Here is a 21,884-nt window from a genome sequence, read left to right as displayed (position 1 = left end):
CTTGAAATAACATAATTTGAAAAAACAATGACTCACTTGACCTAACAAAACAATTTCCACAAGGATAAAGGTTTGAGCAATACTTGCTGTCTTCTTCCCAAAGCCATTTCAGCTTATTAACAGCCTTTTGACCACATTTTCTCCTATCTAAGCAGATATTTTCTATGCCAGAAAATAACTAACATACTGTCCTCACTGTCAGTCAGTTGTTTGGTTGAAATACTGATGGAAAAAATAGTGGAAACTCACGTCCAACAAACTATCTGATTTTGTATTTCTTTGCTGAGACATGAAAATCAAAGTATATGCCCAGTATATTTTATATATTAAAGTTTACTTTTCTGCAAACAGAAAATGAAAATTAAAAACATGTACCAAGTTGATTTTAAAGTGCAAATCATCTACTAAAATAGATAAAATACTATTGCCCACTATTTATCTACATATAGTTACATTTTCCTTATTTATGAGAATATTAAACCTATAAAGTTGCCATTGGCTGAAAATTCTCTTTAGAATATGCTTCTTTACAAATAAAAAATGATTTTATCCTCAATAGTCAAACCCAAGGAAAAACTCTATATTTAAATGTTTCTTTTAGACTAGCTAGTATTCTCTGAGATCTGTTAGAAAAATGGCTATTGCAATCATGACATTATATAGTTACCTATGAATGTAGCTCAAGAACATAAAATAGACATTTTTTTTCAACCATATTATGTACTTAATAAAGTGGAAAAGTGGGGAAAAAATCATACTACTCATAAATAATTTATCATAGGATATACGGACAAGAGAAAATAAGAGAAAATTACTTATTGACACTTAAAATAGCTATCTGGAAACAAGGCACCTTATTTTATTCAAAATGTATTGGCTTCTAATTTGTTTCTAGGTACAATTCAATAAATTCAAGTTGACAGGTGCTGGCAGTGCACTGCTTGGAGTAAAATGATATCATGAGAGTCAGAGAGTCCACCGATCCCCAAAACAGCCTTCTTAATACTTCTACATTATATTAAAATAGTATCTTTTTAAAATGGTTCTAACCTTGCAAGATGGCTCTATCCCAAAGTTCCCCAATTCATTCTTACATCTTAAATATACCATACAGGAATGCTGAAATTCTGGTATGTTTGACCATTTGAGAGGGAGAGGAAAGCCTGAAACTCCATATGCAGTAATGCACAGAACCTGAAAAGGTAGCATCCTGATCTGTGAAGGACCAGTTTCCCCCAAATGAATCTGCCCTGCATATCAAGATTTCCTTTGCAAGTTCTGAGTCTCTTGTGAATTCCTACATTGCCTGAGAGAGATTTTTGAATAGTTGTATAAACATTTTAGAATTCCTCTCGGGAGACACATTTCATTTGTTCACCAACAATCTTCCAGGAGCTGGTGATGGTTTATTTTTAGGAAAGCCTTTAGTTCTAATCCTCTTTACTGTTTTTATCACATGTTATTTTTATCATATGCTATTGAAAAATATTTGTTTGCTACTGTTTTTCCCTCCTGCTATCATGTGTTTTCTATTTCTATTTCTAGTTTAAAATGATGTGTTTTACTTTGATTTGCTGCAAGTCCTCTAGATCTCTGTGCAACACACACACACACACACACATACACACACACACACACACACACAATCTCTCTTTCTGTCTTACAAATACTTACAGAATAAAAACCCAAGCAGTATTTAAGTTTGTACCACACCCTACAACAAATGGAAACTTTAGTAATCCTTGATCTTTCAGAATTTCATTTTTTTCTATTCCACTGTTTGCAATGTCTGATTTTTTCCTGTCTCATTATAATTCTACATAGATTTAAGAACATGGATAGCCATGAAAGTTAGGCTCATAATACCGGTACTTGCTAGTGATGCAAAGATGGCTATACCACTCATGGAACCGAATGGCTCATCTTACATTTGCCAATGCTACTTGAAGGAGCTGCTTCAGTGTATTTAATTAATCAAGACATGGTAAGGCATGGCCACTTTATACAAGAAAGGAGTTAATAATCTGGGAAATGATCCATCCATGCATCCATTCCCTGGTGAAAGTTTCTGCAACACAATCAAAAAACAGTCTGAACAATATTTTTTGTTGGTATAGTGTAGAGGTAAATTTGTGGTAATGGATGCAAAAATGGATGACTTTAAAATCATAGAAGCACAAGGCTGGAAGGGATCTTGGAGGTCTTCTATTCGAAGCCCCTGGTCAAGGCAGCAGTCCTTATACCATCCCAGAGAAATGGTTGTCCAATCTTTTCTTCAAACCTCCAATAATGGAACATCCACTTTAAGATGATAAAAATAAAAAATCAACAAATATCCCTTGTTAAGTTCAAATGTGAGCAACTGACAAGATATCTCTTCTAGCCTAAAGTAGTCTATAAATAAATGAAAAATAAATGAATTGCAAAAAAAAAAAAAATATGGTACTGAGACGTACATTTCAAATGGCCTGCAGCAAACAAAACAATTCAAATCTAAGATGGAACCAATACAATTTCCATGAAACAACCATTTGGGGCATACCGGTGCAAATATGTAGGTTTGTTTCATATATTTGGAGTTTTAAAATTTGGCACAAACCATGTGGCTCCCAATATCAGGCCACTTTGCAGTATTTCCGTAAGATGAGACCATAAAACAATACTTTTTATAAATTTTACTTGAGCTTCCAATGCATATGCACAAAATACATCAAATAATAGAAATCTGGAATAACTATATAACATAGAGAAACTATGCAATATTGGGGGTAGATTCCTTGCATAGCTTATCTCTGCAGTAACTTTATCTCACTGGTTGAAGGTCTGGAGAAAAACCAAAGCTTTACAGAGTATCAAGAGATTTAGTTTGAGGTTTGGTACCTGTTCAAGCCTGAACTTTAAAATTAGTCTTTGAGAACAAACAAAGCTTAAGAGCAAACACATACCACAAATGGTTAGACAGAAATGCATTAAATGGCCAAGATATAAAAATCACTTTGGGATAGCATTCTTTCCAACCTTCATTGGCATAAGCAATGAAAGAGCATGAAGATGGCAATGATTTGCTTGTCTATTGTTAGTTTTGGCTTTCAGTTCCAGGATTGCATTTCTCATTTCCCAAAAAAGGTAACTGTTGCTTTGTGTGACTTACAGTCTTGGCATTTAAGTCACATTTTCATCTTAACATTTCTTTGCTGTTTTTCACCTATGGATGGGTTTTCAGATGAGGAAAAACATCACTCGATGCTTTTCTGAGAGGAAAAAAATCTATTTGAGGAAAACTTAAGACAGCCAAGAAAAAGTTATGATAGAATGGTTTTCTTTCCCTTCTAGTAAAGCTTTCAAACGGGGACTTGGCTTCAATGCCCTAAGCAAAGCATTCTTTCCAAACTAATTTGCAGAACAACATTCCCACCTGTTTCAAAGGAGAGGACACACAACAGTGGCATTTGGTGTTACCTTCTGGGGGCTCATCCAGAAAACCTTCAGTCCTTGAAAACCCAATAGACAATATACCCACTTAGGAGCTATTGTTTCTGCTATAACCTGGAAAACCACCGATTCTCCATCTTAGGATGTGTTTGTGTTCTTATTTTTCTTGTAGAAAACCGTAAGACTTTAATTGACTGAAACACTTAGCTTGGAATATTTCTATACATTACAATTATTCTCCCTGCTCTAAAAACTAGCTGCATTTGCATATTGTGCCAAGCCATCATACAGATCTTTTTAGGATCCAATCTGGATGAGTTTTTTAAAAGTTTTGCTTTGTTTTATGAACCCAGCCATTGCAATTTGAACAATGTTGCTCCTAGTCCAACAAATGACACCTATGGTTGATTCAACAACTGTAGTCAAGCATGCATCTTGAAATTAAATTTATGCTTAGTTTAGATAAAAACGTATTTAGTTTTTGTTTACCCCATCCACTTTTTGGAATACAGTCACTGGCGTACTATTCACAATGAAACCCTTGCCTAACAAAATTTGTGCTCTTTATGAACACAGGATTTAAAAATGTCCTACAGAATCATTTCTTTGAGTTTCATTCATATCACATTCTGTGGAAAAGGAATGTCATAATTAATTTGCCCTGTGTTGTGGTCTGCCAGCAGCCTGTGGAGCTGGCAGTGGAGTCAGACAGCGATGAGGCTGAGGAAGAACATGGGCCAGTCCTGGAGTCTGGGGAAGGCCGGGATGAGGGCTCAGCGTCAGAGGCAGAGATGGGGCCAGGGCCATCGGGGAGTGAGGTGCGGACTCCAGAGTCTCCAGAGCCTGATAGGAGTGAGGCAGGAGAAACCTGTTCCTAATGCACGCATTGGAAGAGCTGCCAGAAGGCAAGAGCAGCTCAAGCAAAGAGGACAACTCGTGAGTAGGGCCAAGAGATGATTGGCCCCTCCCATAAGGCTTAAAACAGACCAGTAATGGCGTTTGGGCTTTGCCGGAAAACAACGCTGGTAGCTTCGTCTTCTTCTTCATCTACGTCTTGTATTTATTTTTGTATCTGTGACTTCTGAACGTTTGCCAAGAAAGGCCTTTGGAAGTTTGCCTAATTGGACCAAGGTTTGAGATAGGACTGAGGAATTTGTGTTGGGAGCAATTTGCTTTAATTTAGTTGAACGACGCTGGGAATAAAGTAATTCTCAGCTGTTCGAATAAAGTTTGTTTTGTTTTTTCTACTATTTACTTGGGCCTGGGTCACAACACCCTGCACATCTTAAACCTAACTGGCAGCTGCTATTCCATTCCACTTTTACTTCAGATATTATGATCAAGGGATATGTTCACCATTGAAAAATCCTGGTCTTATATCCCACCTAAAATATGGGTTGAAATAGGTTCCATCTACCAGAGGTCATGAGAAGAATAAGACAAAGGCATGCTAAAATAAAACACACATTTTCCAATGACTTTTTTTTAATCAGCTAGATGATGGAAGTATTTTTTTGCTAAAAGAAAACAAGTTTTCTTGATACGTTTCCATTTTGTTCACTCTTTAAGCAAAGTCCAGCTAAGTTTTGCCTATTCTATTTAGAACTTTTTCTTTTCCACAACATCCTGACTTGCCAAGGTAACTGATGATTAACAGAAGCGGCACTACACATTTTCCCCTGTGTTTCAAAACCTGATATTTTATAATCATAGTTGCTGATGGTTAAAACCGACTCACAAGGAAATCTTCACTCTCTTCCAATTGTTCCTTTCAAGTTATTGTCAGGTCTTCCCTAAGCAGTGTGACTGAATGCTTTGTAATTGCTGAATTGGCTTGAACTGCTAAAGCATTTCTACAGTTCAGTTGTACAAGACATGGAGATATGTACAACGGCTACTATTAAAAATCAACTTTATTGTAAAAATCTACCTTTCGTACCAAAGGGTCCATTCACTTTACTGAAACACATCTGAGTTCAATTTGGACCTCAAATTCTTCTTACAAAGGGGGAAAAAGGCTGTTCTATTAATGTGGTGCCTCTTGTGGCCATGTAACTACCATCTGAAAGAACAATGGAATTTCACTAAACACCCAGGAGAATCCCTCCAGTACAATTGATGCAGACATTTTTATTCCTAGAATATGGCCAGCTACTTGCATGCCCAAATTTCTTCTTACTTAAGAGACATCATTGAATCAAATAAAAAGGAACAAATTCAATCAACAGTTATAGGTGATCTGTCTTGATGAGCAGCAAAGTCCCTTGCAGAACTGTGTTTTACTACCTCGAGGTAGAAAAGGCACCAAGGCAGAGATAATCTGGCTCATAATTCTTACTAGACTTCCTTTCTGCATTTCACTGCTTATTTAGCTAATTTGTACTGGATTTCTGATGAAGCAAAATGGCCTTTGAAGCTCTACACAGCCCTAATGCCAAGGACCAAATGTAGAAAAGCCTTGGAAATATTTGGTGAAAGTTCAAAATTCAGCCACTAAGTCACTTGAAAGGCTTGTATGAGATATACAGGAAGTTTACCTCCTCCCTCTGCTTCACGTTTTCTACCACCGATGTCCAAGGGTGATATTGGAAACAGGAAAGATTCTGCAGATGTGTTTAATGTGTTGTGATTATTTCTGAGCTACAAATGAGGTGTCCTAAGTGCAAAGTTTGACTTCTCTTTGGCAAAGAATGATACAAACCTAATTACAACGGAATCAGCTAGCAAGCTACATAAACACTTCATAAAATTAATTTTATGGGTGAGCGTATGCCATAAATATATTCAATTTTGCCAGATATTCAAATATGAACACTAAGGCAAGCTTATTGCTACTCCAGGTTCAGCCAGAGGTGTGATTATAAGGCTTTCGAACTGGCATTACAAAACAGCAACCATCCTTCTTTGGTTCCAAGACCAATATCTTGGGGGACTTTGTATCAAAAAAGGACTGGATAGAGCCACGAGGACCTCTATTTTCCATTAAACACCGAACTGGCTTAGGTAACGAGGGTTGGCATATAGTCAATCCTGCAATAAGCAAACTGAGTCCCTGGAATCAGTTGAGCTATGAGACTTAACTTGAAATCTGGCTTGGCGATTGCTAAAAAAGAAAAAAAGAAAAAGAAAAAAGGATAAGCCCTCAGGGTTGCAGCCAGCAATTTAGAAGCAAAGACTTTATGTGATACTTTGTGGCTGCTGCTGACGACACTCATTACAGCTGTTATAAACAAAGGAAATAAATGCCTGCTGTCAGAGGTCTTTAGCCAAAGTAATGCTGGACTTATCTGGAAAAAATTCCAAATGAACTCCAAAAGGTTTCAGAAAAAAAGCCAGTCCTATTAGTAATGTCTTTCCTGGCATGATAGAAAAGGATGATAGGAAACTATATATGGTATACACGTTACAGAGATTTTTAGCAGGGCAAGTAGAAAAATTGTCCACACTATCCACTGCTATTATGGAATAACTTATTTGGACAAAAGAGGTTGATGTGGCTGATTAATCAATAATTTGCAGTATTATATCATTGTTTTTAAAAACCTTGCATCAGCAACAGAAGAAAGCATGCTTGGTTACGTCCTCTGTGACTTCTCCATCTTTGATATACAGAAAGATTCTATCATGGAAGTACTGAACCAAAATGAAGAGCAATTGTTTAACTACAAATCTCTGCGCAACTCTAGTGATTCATGCAGAAAACTAAAAGAAGATTGCCTAATATTTTATGCTAACATTTCAAGGTTCTACCGGATGAGATTTATCCTGTGCAACAACTGTGTATAGCCTACACAAATGGAATTTAGCAGGAGTTCAGATTATATCAAGTTCTATGTACAAACTTCCCATGTTTCTTTCTATTTCTCTCATTTCGTATATTAGCAGCTCAGTATTTCACATAGTGGTAGTAATAAAGTATTGGAATTTTAAAAGCCATTAGACCCAGAACAGATTTAAGCAATGGGGAGAAAGGAGGTGTATAGAGTAAACATATGAAAGCATCAACTAGATTATCAGAAAGGTAGAAGAATTTGTAGGTCAAAAAAATAACTAGAGAGGGGAAAAAAGATTTTTAATATTCAATATGGTTCAAGTGGAAGGTGACAACGAAGACATAAATTTAGAAAGAGAAATGTATATAATTGTTTCAGAACTGAGCTTAGATCTACTTAAAGAAAGAAGGTGATTGACTACTCTCTAAGCTCCATTCTAAAACATTATACCAAGAAAAATTAAAATTATCTTCAATTAGTCTGGTGTTCTTTACATGATATTTTGAGAACAAGGGAAGGGATTATCTTGTATCTTACTTTTTTTCCCCATGATAGATAGTTGGTAGTTCTACCCTAAGAAGCATCTGACAAATGGAAGCAAGATATATGACATACCTCATGGGCTGAGTTCGCAGAGCTGTTTTCAAGTCTTCAACTATTTTATTCCTCATTTCTGTTTCTTCTTCATCAAAAGCATATAGAGTCTGCATCTGTTTGGATGAGACCATGGAAGAGTTACGAATCCAGAACAGGAGAAGAGATGCAATTACTGAGTAATTCAAGATTAATCAAGCACTACCCGCCCAATCAAGTTGGAGAAACCATTTGGATGCTGTCAAGAAAACAAAACCTTCAGCAACAGAGCTGAAAGAAAAGATTTTACTTTCTAGGAAGCCCTTCTGGTTTTGAAAGTTTGGGTTTCAAATAGACATGATTACAATTTCTTTGTATATTTCATTTTTCACCTGCAGTTGATTTTAAATAACAGTAAGAAGAAAAAAGGTTTTTTTAAAAAAACCACCAATATTCTCAGACATTTACAGTAGACTGTTACAAAAGAGAAAAATTTTCCAATAGTTTCCATTAAAAAATTTATTTCACTCATACCCTTTATACCCTACTCCTTTCCCCCAAAACTTTCCATCTCACTTTGAGTTTGCAGCTTACAAAATTCAGAGTTGGATATTCCAACACAAGTCTAAACTTCAGGATGGTCAGTCAGTGAAGTAATTTGACCTTTGTACTGTATGCTATTCAACTGGCCCAGGGATTTGGAATAAACCTTGGCGAGTGACCTCTGTGGAAAGTCAAATTCAGTCCACTAAAACCAAGCAAGTTATTGTCCCTCTTAACAGAGAGGACAGCCCTTCACAGCAAGAAAGTAAAAACATAATAAAAAAAATTAAACCAAATGTTTAAAAGCTAGCAAGAAAAAGAATTCTTTTAAAAAAACAATCTCAGTGGAAGGTTTTTCAGAAAATAAAAGGCTCTTAATCTGTGCTTTCTTCTATTAAGTAATATTGCCCTTTGCCAATAAAGGTTATAGTGAAATTTTATTTTTTCTTAAGAGTTACTGTTACTGAACATTTAAGATTTCTGGCAAAAATGAAATTTAAACATTGCAAAAACCAATCACTACAAAATACTCTTATAGCTAATCTCTCTCCAGTAGTGGCTGCCATTAAGGAACCAGCCTTTTTTGGGGGATTTATCCATAAAGATGGAAGAGCCATGTATCCCCAGTATCAAATAATTTAGAGCTAATTTGTGAATGTACATTTTTTTTAAAAAAACAGCAAAACTCCTCATCCAGTGACTCTGACACCTGAGCAAGGAAAGTGGAAACATCTGACATCATTGTTATAGGAACTGCCTATACATTAACCTTCATGCATTGCCTGTTCTTTGTCCCCATTGTTTATAGAAGTGGGTTGAACTGAAAGTTATCCAAAGTGGAGTTAGGTGTGCTGAAAGATGTATTTTCTTTTCTGCTCCATCAAGCTGTTACGTTCCAAGTAAATTATTTCTAAATTATGAAATTTAAATGCGTAACAGCTGTCTTGTTGGCCTTTAACACACACGCACATCATAGGTTCGGGGTAGTCACGGTTCTGAAGAGTAGCTTCAGTCATTCGTTTGCAAACCCTTCTAACAAAATGAATATATCTTGGAGTACAAGTACTGACAAGTTTCCAAAAGCAACACAGTGGTGTAAAAGTAACTTTTCTTTCTTCTCATCAAGTAGGAAAGGAGCTTGCGTTTTTAAGTTCAAGCTACTGAAGACAGAAAGAAGAATGCTTGAACTGTTCACCATTTTATATTGCTGAAAGAGGAGGAAGGAAAGATGGCAGTAATAATTATCATATTCACACAGTATTCACACATATTCACAGTATTCACACAGAAATACAAAGATCCATTCCACCAAATGCTTCATGTGTTTCAGAAAAAGGTGAGAGAAGCGATTCCTAAGAACTACCAAAACATGCCTATTTTCCTGAAGGCTTTCAAAAAGATACTATATGGAATGGTACTCTATACCATTCCATTTGCCTGGAATGGTATAGAGCAGTGAAGGCTAACCTTTTTGCCATCACATGCCAGGAGCAGGGTGTGTGTCGCATGCGTGCCTACCCTCATAATTCTATGCGCCCTGCCCCGCGCATGTGCACGCGACCCCCCCCCGACCCCCACTCCTAGCATGCAATGGCCCATTTTTTGCTGTCCCCAGCCTCCAGACCCTTTCTAGGAGTCTAGGGAGGGCGAAAACAGCCTTCCCCACCCCCTTCCCGGAGCCCCTCCAGAGGCAGGAAACAGCCTATTTCTCTACTTCTGGTGGGTCCAGAAGGTCCAAAAAATCAACTGGGTAGCGCGCACATGCGCGCCGGAGCTGAGCTTGCATGCCCTCCGATACGGCTACATGTGCCACTGTGGCACGCATGCCATAGGTTCACCATCATGGGTATAGAGTCTGCTGCTTGTTCAGGGGTTTGGACTAGAAGACCTCCAAGGACCCTTCAACTCTATTATTCTGTTATCGAAGATGAGTGAAGTAGCCTTTTTTAAGTTTAAAAAATATAAATAGAGATAAAGGCATGCTGCTTTTGCCCTCTTTAAAATAATATGGAAGGGTAGAAATGAGTTCCTAGCTAGCATCTTCGTTTTTTCATTTCTCTCCACAAATTTAAGAGCTTAGAGATGGAGTGCAAAATTGTTTATTGGGAGCATAGGCTCTTTTCTGATCCCCTTTCTCCAAGTAAGGCCAAACTTCAGAGGTTTTTTTTTTCTTTCATTTTTATGTGATTTAGGAGATTTAAACAGCACAAGAATACTCTACAGCCCTCATGCCTTAGGACTTCTGAAATTCTCCTTAAATAGGTTTTGACCAACACAATTTTGGACTACTATCCTTGACATGCCACAGAAAGCCTGGGGCAATGCTTGAGTTGGTAGCAGTTGCACATTGGCTTAAAAGCTTTGTGACTATTTACAATTTAGGAAAATATAGAAAGGTGGGGAAGCTGGATTATTCCTAAGAATCAGGCTCTCCAACAGCACTAGGGTGGATGAAAAGATCAAACAGAGTTAGATAGATCAAGACAACAATTTCTAGAGGGTAAAGAGGCTACTTACTGCTGCCATGGAATTGATGCGATCAATATAATAGTCTGGCCAGCTTGTAGCAAGCTTGTTAGGATCTTCTTGTTCCTGAAACAGAAAATAAAGAAAAATTATATAGCAAAAAATTCAGAGTCATTTCCATTTGCCTGGATGTCTTCTGCAGTGTCCTCTCAAAACAGTTCATGAATTAAATAAAATGCTAATATCACAATTCACAATAGAATCAACATTTTAAAACCTTCATTTTTCCTACCAAATACCACCATCAATTCTGCTTTTTCTAGTTTCCATTTTCTCTCCTTCATATCTACAGGTTTATCTGATATAAAATAAAAGACCATTATAGTTCTAATATCCCAGCCAAAAATAAAAATAAAAAATTAAGAATAACAGCAATATATGATTCATTAAGATGAAATTCTGGTGTGTGCCCCACTGATCACTTAATTCCTGTTCTTTTCTGGAGATTATTTCCCATTCTTCCTCCAGATAAGAATATGACTTGTAGTGATGGGCATCATTTGGCCAAGTGAACATGGCTCTACTGGGATCTTCAGCCTTTATCACCACATATTCTAAGTACAAAATATATCATTAGACCTTTAAGAGATACAGCTCATTTTTCAGAGGAAGTAGGTAAAAGAAGACATTCATATTAGAAATCCTTTCATCCTGCTGGGACAACTTCCCAAGTTGGTGGTGGGGGGACCTGCCTAAAGGATCTGTCCAAGGTACTGAGAGACCCTAATACCTTGCTTTATTTAATTCCACACAATTAGACTGATGCATTTCCCTAGATGGCTTCTAACTGAGATGGTTTTGCTAAGCTAGATCAAGATACCTCGTTTCGATATTGCTGGATGGGGGGGTTGTTCCACAGTCTTATTTAAGTACCACCCCATTTAGTTTTGGGTCTCCTGTAATTTGGAGCATTTCAATTCATAATAAACAATACATACTAAATAACAAATTCTATTTTCATTATCCTGATCATTTTTAAACAGTATATATCCTCTCTGGAATGACCTTCATTTAACAAGTAGAGATTAGGTTCTTGGTGTCTTGCTGTACTCAAATAATGATAAGATTATTCTCTAAAAATACTGCTGTGCTACTTATCAAAATACACTGTGTTTTCCAGTGAACTAAAGACAGGAAGGTAAGGCTGTTATGTACAAAACAGTGTGAGGCCATTCTCTGTTATAATATGAACTTCACTTTGGCTTCTTACAAGAACATGACATGGCAAGAGGCTCCCAATGGACAGTTGCTGATGTTGCTTCAAAAACTAGCTGCAAATTGCTGTGCTTTATGTCGCCCTATTTAGCCCTCAATGTTACTCTATCCACAAAAAACACATGCACTGAGGCAGTTCACAGTTTTCCAGAAATTGAGTCAAAATAGTAACTAGATGCCTAGATAAATAAATTGCAGTTGAATGCATGACCTCAAGCCTGTGTTTGGGACAAAAAAGGAATAATCCTTTTTTTTCCCTTCAAATTATGATTTTATTCTTGATAAACTTGCTAATGTTCACATTTTTTTGAACATGAGCAGCCTATAAATTTTTGACCAGCAGTAATACAATTAAAGTGTAGATGTTTCAATTCAATACTATTTACTGTATAAGTCTAAGTGCTAGTGCTGTTGCTATTCCTGCCTGCCTCTGTTCTTCCATTTGCATTTCAGTACCATGAGCCATGCACAGAAAAGCTAATTCTACATCAGCAAAGAAAGATTTTAACAGGAACTGTAAATATTATTAATCAATAAAAGGCAAATTGTATCAAAGTACTCAATGAAGAACAAAGGGAGACTTGTTTTTTAAAAAATCCAGAATAAATCTGCTGACTTGAGTCAGATATCTTTACATTCATGTCTAAATTCATGCGGCCGCGCGGGGGATTATGGGAGCGACGGGGCGCTCCCATGTGACTCCTCTCCTGCACGAGCTGCATTGGCTTCCAGTGGACTTCCGGGTGCGCTTCAAGGTGTTGGTGATCACCTTTAAAGCACTCCATGGCTTGGGGCCGGGTTACTTACGGGACCGCCTTCTGCCACCAATAGCCTCCCACCGGCCAGTTCGCTCCCACAGAGAGGGCCTCCTCAGGGTGCCGTCGGCCAGACAATGCTGGCTGGCCCTTTGGAACAATCTACCCCCAGAGATACGAGTGATCTCCGACCTCAGGACTTTTCGTCGGGCCCTAAAAACTTACTTTTTTCAGTTAGCTGGTCTGTCTTGATTTTAGGGTTGGTTTTTAAAATTTTGATACTGATTTTAAATTGACAAATTTTAAATTATGGGCCAAATTTATTAATTATTTTAAATCTGTTTTTAATTGTAATGTTATGTATAAATGTTTTTATTTTGGCTGTTCAATACCCTGAGTCCGAAAGGAGAAGAATGCAAATACTGAGAGTCATCTGAGGCACTGAGAACACAGAAGTATTGTAATGGAAGAAGTTGAGACCCATAACGCCTCCCCTTCCACCATGAAGAAATAGTTCACACATTAAGAACACAGACTCATTCTATTCATTTATCACCTATTAGGCATCAAAATTAGTTATTGATATTCTTGTTGTTTTATTGGCCATTGGTTATTGCACCAAGCCTTTTCAAGAACTAATCATTCAGGAAGCTGTTTGGATCAAGTACTTATAAAATGTGGTGTACAAAAGCCAGGAGAGGCTCATGATTAATTTTAGCCAGGAAAAAAAATTATCTTGATCCCACGTTCATCCCTTGTGGAACTCTGGATGTAAGCTCTTGGCTTACATAGCTGGCTGTGAATGAAACCTTCCAAAGTAATCGAATTACTTAGATAATCCCTCCTCCTGTCCATTTTTGGATTTCCCAACCGATTATCAGAGGGTAAATCAGGGAGGCCAAGACTACATTAAATACCAGTATAGATCATTGCTTTTTATCCGGTAATGTGTTAAAAAGATGACCGAATGCAATATGTCAGAATGCTGAAGAGCAGAAATCTCTTTCATCGATTTGGAGAATCAACATTTAGAGACGAGCATAAAACCATGCACTGAGAAAAGAACAGCTTCTATTAGAAGAATATTTTTTGATTTATTTGAAAAATGTCAGATGGAATTTTATAGTGAAGCAATATTTAATTGGTACATTGTTGAGCCCTCTTCCGTGAGAGTGGGTTTATCCTTAAAAAGAAAAAAGAAACGATCACTTCAGATCAATGAAATGCAACACATTCTTTCCAAAAAAGAAAAAAAAAAGGAGGATTGCTTTGTGCTGCAATTGATTGCCGTTCTGCTGACTGGTGTTCTTTGATTAATGTGCAAAATATGTATAGTTTCCCCACAGGACACAAATATACATTTATAACTGGACCTGGAACAAAGTCAAGATTTTTCAGACTACACACACACACACACACACACACACACACACACACACACACACCCTCCGAGGCAATCAAGCCACAAGAGTTTCAATTTGAAACAGGACAGACCACAGGGACCCAGTTACTCAGTAGGCAGATGTGGCTGAGAAGTCCTATTTCCCATAACACATGATTAGCACTTCCAAAGTTTTGTTACACTCTTGTGGAAGTTCTGCTTTCCCAAGCTTTCCATGGGAGAAAAGACACCCACTGGGACTACCATCTAGCTCTGTCAGGGAATGTGTGTGAATTCCTGCTGACTTATTTGGTATGATAAAGCACATATCGTTGATAAATAGACTGACAGATTGATGAACTTTGAGAAACAGTTCTCTCCGTTAAAAAGAATAGGAAAGTTTGATTGATTATGTCAGTAAGAGCATGATTTTTTTTTTAAAAAAAAAAGGTTCTACAGCAGAGTTACCTATTGTCTGGGAAGAGAAAAGTAATTCAAATTGTAATGACTGTGTTCTCTTTTTTCTGATTTCCTTTTAAATATTTTGTAAGTTTCAGCAGGAGAAGAAAGCAGCCAACTAATCTTTTAGCAAACCATACTACATCAGAAAAGACGACCTCTGATATGTTTATTTATTGGAAGGATGTATCAGACATGGGGAAGTCCAAATTCCAAGACAACAGGTCAATTTGTAATATATTTACTTGGGAGACAGCAAACCACAAATGAATCCACGCTACTCCAAGTCTGGGCTAATTCAAATCTCTGATCCTGATCTGTTTTTCTCAGCTTCTATGAGTTACTGGTCATTTATTTATAATAGTGGAGAGGAACATATTAGCGACAAGACCATGATTTTTGCTCTGATCCAAGTGCCCTGAGCAGAAGGCAGGACTGTTTGTTAAAAGAGAGCTCCTTGATTGCGCTTTCACACAAATTATATTACACATTACTTAAACCTTATGTAATATTAATCGGGAAATAATAATTGACTGATTATATGACATCAAATCAGTGTTGGCTACTAGCAACCTTCTCCAAAAGTGTCACCTCAACCTCATCCTTCCTCAACTTCAACCACGTCCCTAATTTTCTATTAGATTATTTCCTAGGAGTTGAATATTCAGAAAACAATTCCACTCAAATCTGACTTAAAATCCCTGGAACACAAATTTGTCTCCAGCTTGGACCACTCAAATATTGACCTGAATGTATATCATCATTTTCTATGTCTACAAAATACTGGACTTACTTATGGAGATTCTCAATCATGCAGGTCATGGTTGTCCCAAAAGTGCTTTTCCAAAAGGCAGTTGGACTTTCTTGGTTTTTGCTTTGAAGACATTTCACTTCTTGACCAAGAAGCTTCTTCGGTTATTTTGCAGTTTGTTTTCAAGGGGGGGGGGACCAAGAAAGTCCAGTTGCCTTTGAAAAGCACCTTTGGAACAAGACACTTGACTATTTATGCATGCAAAAAAGAGATGGGGAGATTGAAGGGGGAGGGGGCTTGCAGAGAAAAAGAACAGAATATGAATTGCTTCTCTATTATGAAGCTTTTCCACAAAATATGAGAGACAGACAAAAATTCCTTTAGGTCACTTTTGGGTATATCAGTTTTCTCCAAAATATAGTGGTGATATATAAAATATAACCCACAGTTATCTTAATGGCTCCTCGAAATTCTTCTTGTCACATTTTTTCCAGAGCATGTGGGTTGAAAGTGCTGTGCATTTTTAAACATTCTAAACATATCTGAGCATACAAATCTGCACATGTACAGCCCATCTCCTGTATTACCTGATCACAATTCTGTGTCAAATAAATGAATATACAAGACAGTCTAAGCGTCTCTTTAATGTGCTTTTAAATTGGGCTGTACCTATAAGCCAACTTAACGGGTCTTTCAGATATGGAAAAAGCTAAAATCTGGGTGTACTGTGTGAAATGTAATGACCAAGGTCAAATTTTCTTAAACCCAAGTATTTACAGAGACCTCAGACTGTGATTTAAATAAACTGTGTAATTGCAGTGTTTAAAACAGGCTTAAATGTTACAATAACTATATTGGGTGCAGACTGTTATGTAGGTTTCTGGATAAAACCCACGGTAGGAAAGTTTAAACGATTGCAAGCTTAGACTGTATATTTAAAATTGAAAAGCTTTTTTATACTAGTGGGCAAGAAGCAGATAAGCAATCCTTCAAACATTACACAAGGATCACATCAAGGTGAATGCATCGTACAGCAGTTGAATGCTTCAGAATATGCCATTTTTTTCTGTAAATCCATGCATGCATACCATATACTCTAATCTTTCATAAATTTAGCTATATATAGAATTCTGAAAAATATGGCCCATTCCAGGCTTAAAGATACATACATCTACTTAAATTCTTGAGTATTTTGTACACACATGGCTTCCTGTGCCAAAAATAATTGCAACATAATACAGAAATTCCTCTACATGTTCCTCCCTATACTTTCTCTCATAATCAGTATTTTATGTTGAGTGATCATCATACAGTAAAGAAGAAACTTAAAGGCAAAGAGAATATTTTTGACAGCTATCTGTGACTTATGTTAGGCCCACTGGGCTTCTAGTCCAGGAAGATTTTGGATTCTTTTAGTAATGATATAAACTTGATATTTGCATAGGAGCTTAATTTACATATATTTCAACTATGTAAATGTGTTTTAATTCAATATCTTTTTTTTTCTTAAAATGTGTTTATAAAATTGACAGCAATAAGATTGAAAATGAAAAAGAACATTAGTTCTTTTCATCCCTTCAATTTACATTTCCACTTATTTTTATTCTTTACATATAGCATTTATATAGTTCCCTAAGTCATATATCTTCTACGTATTCAGAAGTTGCATAATGGATAAGGATATTCCAGCTAAATCTTCTAGCATGTAGAGAAGAAAGTTGACCTTGAATTAATATCTCCATTTTTCTATTTCAGAACATACAGTTTTTGTGTGTTTGTTTACATGTGGTGAAGTAATAAGCTATTTTGCATAGTTTATTCACAGATACATGGAATTCTTTAGTGAAAAAGAGAGAAAGGGAGGGAGACTTTATAGATGAATAAGCAGCCCCTTCCTGTTGGCATCTCTGCGTGAAGCCTTTTTCTTTGGAACACACCTAGCTGATGAAATCTTTGGCTACTCATTGCAGCATCTGGACTTCCACGCTAAGTCAGGGCTTGCTTCATCTAGCCTGGTCCACTGTCTCATGTGATGAGGTTATATCTTGGCAGTCTTACCAGCAAAGTAGACTACCTCTTTCCAAATACATGTTTGTATAGTTGCACAAATAGGTGGATATAAAGAGGAGATTGATAATCGTTCGAGAACAAAAATGGACTTCCCCCTCTTTGGCTTGACTTTGAGGAATGTTCCTGGGAGAAAGAACAGCAGGAAGCAGCTTGATAGTAAGCTTAGAGTAATGGCCATCTCTAGTCTAGTCAAGTAAGTTTAATGGCAGGGTAACAGGATTCTGCCCCGCACACATACACACACATGGACATTTAATTGGTTGCTTGTAAGCCATCAATCAGCAGCTTGATAGTAAGCTTAGAGTAATGGCCATCTCTAGTCTAGTCAAGTAAGTTTAATGGCAGGGTAACAGGATTCTGCCCCGCACACATACACACACATGGACATTTAATTGGTTGCTTGTAAGCCATCAATCAACCATAGGTTTAACTTAAAGTTAGAACTGGGGAATTTTCTTCTATGTATATGTTATTCTACAGTGCAGCATGCTAGTCTTGAGGGTCAGAAGATGAAGTAGCAATGATCTATAACAACTCCATTTTGCTAATGAGATGCTCCATTCACCCATCTACCAATTTTGGGGTACATACTGCTCCCAAACAGCATAGAACTGTATATAGTTCACCATATTGTCTGCTAATATTCCATCCACAGTTAACCAGAAAAATTTCAGAAGTGCCATTAGATTGCCCAGGCTACTCGTCTTAAGAGATTTACATAAATTTCATTCAGAAGTGCCTGAGGATCTTTGTTGATCATGGTAATCGCAAACCTCCTGCAATTAGTTTCCTCCGTACATGCACCAGAGCATATTTTAAAACTAGGACTAATGGTGCAAATCTCTATGTAACTCCATTGTCAAGGACAGATTGATACTCTGTATGAAGCTCTGCAATTCTGAGGAAGTGTTAAAATGTCAACCCAAGCACCTGTTAAATCTGACTGGTTTTCTAAAATCCAGAAGTAGATGTTCTGCTTTCCCTATTGCAAACATTGTAAAAGGTCTGGCTGATAAACAGAATACTGAAATACTATAGTCTGAAGAGGGAATACTGTTGTTAATCCTCTCCTCTCCTTTGCAGAAGCCAATCAAGCTCTTGATTAACAGGGAAATGAGAGTAATGAATTAGAAGACATGACAGACAGTAACCTGAACAAAATTGGAGAACATCTAAGGGTGAAAGAGATGAAGCAGAAACCAATGGCCATTTGGAACAATATTTTCTGGTAATGGAAGCAGTGAAGAAGGCTTATGTCCCAGTCCCCTTTGGGTCAATGCAGAACAGAGTGCTTTTAAGGATTGTTTGACACCTCTTCCACCAGGATACTGAATGACTTGTTCTGAACAAGTTGCAAAAAGAAAGAAAGAAAGAAAGAAAGAAAGAAAGAAAGAAAGAAAGAAAGAAAGAAAGAAAGAAAGAAAGAAAGAAAGAAAGAAAAAAAGATGGGAGGGAGGGAGGGAGGGAGGGAAGGAAGGAAGGAAGGAAGGAAGGAAGGAAGGAAGGAAGGAAGGAAGGAAGGAAGGAAGGAAGGAAGGAAGGAAAATCATTTGCTCTCCCCACAACAGCCACCAGTTACTGTAAGCATAGGTATGGAGAATGCCAAGTATATGTGACACTTTGCTTAAAGGGCATTTTATATGGTCAGATAATTATTAAATTATCCTTGTATCAGAAAATCATTTGCTCTTGAAAACAGATTCAAAAAAATCACCCATAATTGCACTAGGAATGACACCAGAATTGCTGCTTCTGGTAGCAGGTGAAGGAACAGCTTCATTTGAAGGGATTATATACCAAGAATTCTCAACATTAATATTGGAAGCAAAGTTTTCTCAATGCTTCCAATATTATTAATTATTAATTTGCTTGACAGCAGGGGGTTAAGCAGCCTTTAACATGATTTAACTGAGCATTTTTTAAAAAAAATAAATCTTTCAGCTTTGAGGCACTGAAGCCATCCATGTCCAGAAGGTATCCTTGAGGAAGCCTTCTCCAAAAAAACTAAGAGAAATTGGTCATGACTATAGATTTTGGACATCTGTAAAGCTTCTTTTCTTAAAAAAAATAATAATGGAAGGAAGAAATGAGGAAATTACAGATATTCATTGCCTTTCCCATGGTTAAAAAAAGAGAAGAAATTCTTCAGGTTTAAAAAATAAACATATAATTTCAAGGGCCTGAACCTCAGTGACCTCCATTCTTAAGATAAATAAATGATCCAGCATTACATAACGGAAACTGTGAGTTAAGATGAGAAAGTTGGAGAGAACAAGAGAAAAAGCAGAGCTTTCATCCCTTCAGCTGTTCCCCAGGAAAGAGTTGACATGTCAGAGTTTTATCTAGGAGTGGATATTCTCCACTGGAATGTTAGCACTTTAATGGAATTCTGAGGAGTTCAAATCATTTCCCCTTGATGTCATCAAGTATAGAGTGAAAAATTGATGAAAACCTTCTTAGAAAAATAAGAATATTCTTCTATCTGGTTGTTAAAGGAGGTCGGGACAGTAATGCTTCTATTTCTGAGAAATGATGAGATGAAATTTAAGCATAATAATTATAGTTCATAAAATAACTTGAAAATTACTAAAGAGTTACAATGAGTTTTGAGTTTTAGGGTGTCTGAACACTGGTACAAAAAATAATCATACAAAATAACGTATTTAGTTCTGTCAACTAAATAACCTGCCTTATACTTCCAATAATCCCCATCCCTATCAAGGTTTTCCATTCTGTCCAGGATCTTCACTTTTCAAAACTTACAGGGTCCTATTACTTTTCTTTTCATTATTTTCGTCTTTCAGAAAGAAGAATGACTTCTACATTTTTAAATGATTCCATATTTTTTTTCTATCTTAGCTTTATGCCAAAGGAAACATACTGGAGAAAGTTCTTTGTTCTGTATCTACTCCTTCCCAACTAATGAATGGGTCAGAAGCTAGTAGCATATGTAGAACATAGAACATAGAATAACAGGGTTGGAAGGTCCTTGGAAGTCTTCTAGTCCAATTCCCTGCCCATGCAAGATCCTATACCATTCTGAACTTTCTTTGGGATTGGTGGGATGGATATACATGATCATAGAAAGAATAACAGAATAACAGAACAGAATAATAGAGTTGGAAGGGATGCCAGAGGTCCTCCAGTTCAATCCCTTACCCAAACAGGAAACCCTATACCATTTCAGACAAATAATTGTCCAATCTCTTCTTAAAAGCCTCCAGTGTTGGAGCACTAACAATTTCTAGAGGCAAGCCACTAATTGTTTTCACTGACAGGAAGTTTCTCCTTAGTTCTAGGTTGCTTCTCTCCTTGATTAGTTTCCATCCATTGCTTCTTGTCCTGCCTTCAAGTGCTTTGGAGAATAGGCTGATTCTTTGCGGCAGCCCCTCAAATTTTGGAACACTGCTATCACATAATCCCTAGTCCTTCTTTTCACTGTCTTTTTAATTCTATGAAATGGTAATGTAGTGTTCACATAGCAAGTATTCTATTTTTAGCGTGACACAAGTCCATTGTAGAAATCTTTTGCATAACATGATCACTATTTCCAGTGTGCTATTCGAAAGAGACCTCTGCAAAGGATGAGACATCATGACATATGTTTCAACTGGAACAATGTGACCTCCATCCAAAAAATGAAGGACCATTATGGCGAAAAAAAATGACTGTACCCCTAACTACACTGAGTAGCCAGTCAAATGAAAATAGATAGTAACACAATTTGCTTAACAACCTGTTTTTTTTTTAACATAAACAAAGTAATGATTCTCTTGGTTCTAAAAATTTATTTGGAGGCATATACATGCATCCAAACAGATTTTCTAGATTTAGTAACTATTCAGTGTCTTTGTCAAGTAATTGTGCAAACAACAAAAGATATATTAAGTAGCACTACTGCAAGCCAGAGGAGATACCAAAATAAAATCATTGATGGGGTGACCTTGAACAAGCAGGCCTGCTTATACATTTAGGAAATACTCAGCAAGTCTTGAAAAAAGATAAAGAGGGGGACAGGCTGATTTCCTTTTTTCAAAAGCCACAGATGAACACCTTTTTAGGTTTCCAGATGAGAGGAACACTGAAAACATTTTTTTCCTAAATCAATGAATGTTGTGAAAAAGTTCAAAGACTCTTAAAAATCAAAAAACTCTATCACCCACCATATCATAGGCTTGCAATGGAATGGCTTGCAGGGTGCATAACAATGGATATTGGAAAACATAAATGAGACAGAAGTTCATAGAACAGTAGCTATGAAACAGAACTTGAAATATACTTATACCAAAGATTGATTTCCTGATAAATAGACAGAGAACAGAGAGTTTGAATATACTATCAAAATCAAATAGAGTTACTGCGTAGGTATGTTTTAAGGTAACAAAGTTAACAATCAAATAATGAAG

General features: G+C 36.9%; 1 protein-coding gene across 6 annotated transcripts in view; it reads right to left on the bottom strand.

Moving 5' to 3' along the window:
* The window catches only part of DAAM2 (dishevelled associated activator of morphogenesis 2), a 210,778-nt gene that overhangs the window by 70,321 nt on the left and 118,573 nt on the right, over positions 1-21,884 (bottom strand). For all 6 annotated transcript variants that reach the window (XM_034428014.3, XM_087883100.1, XM_034428012.3 and 3 more), the window contains exons 4-5: positions 10,839-10,913; positions 7,821-7,915 (exon numbers count right to left, since the gene is read on the bottom strand). In XM_034428014.3, coding sequence (XP_034283905.2) covers positions 7,821-7,915; positions 10,839-10,913 — 170 coding nt within the window. The remainder of the gene's footprint in view (positions 1-7,820; positions 7,916-10,838; positions 10,914-21,884) is intronic.

This window comes from Pantherophis guttatus, chromosome 1 (assembly GCF_059756535.1).
Source record: "Pantherophis guttatus breed Tessera chromosome 1, ASM5975653v1, whole genome shotgun sequence".
Taxonomy (NCBI): domain Eukaryota; kingdom Metazoa; phylum Chordata; class Lepidosauria; order Squamata; family Colubridae; genus Pantherophis; species Pantherophis guttatus.
This window is presented reverse-complemented; position numbering and strand designations above follow the sequence as displayed.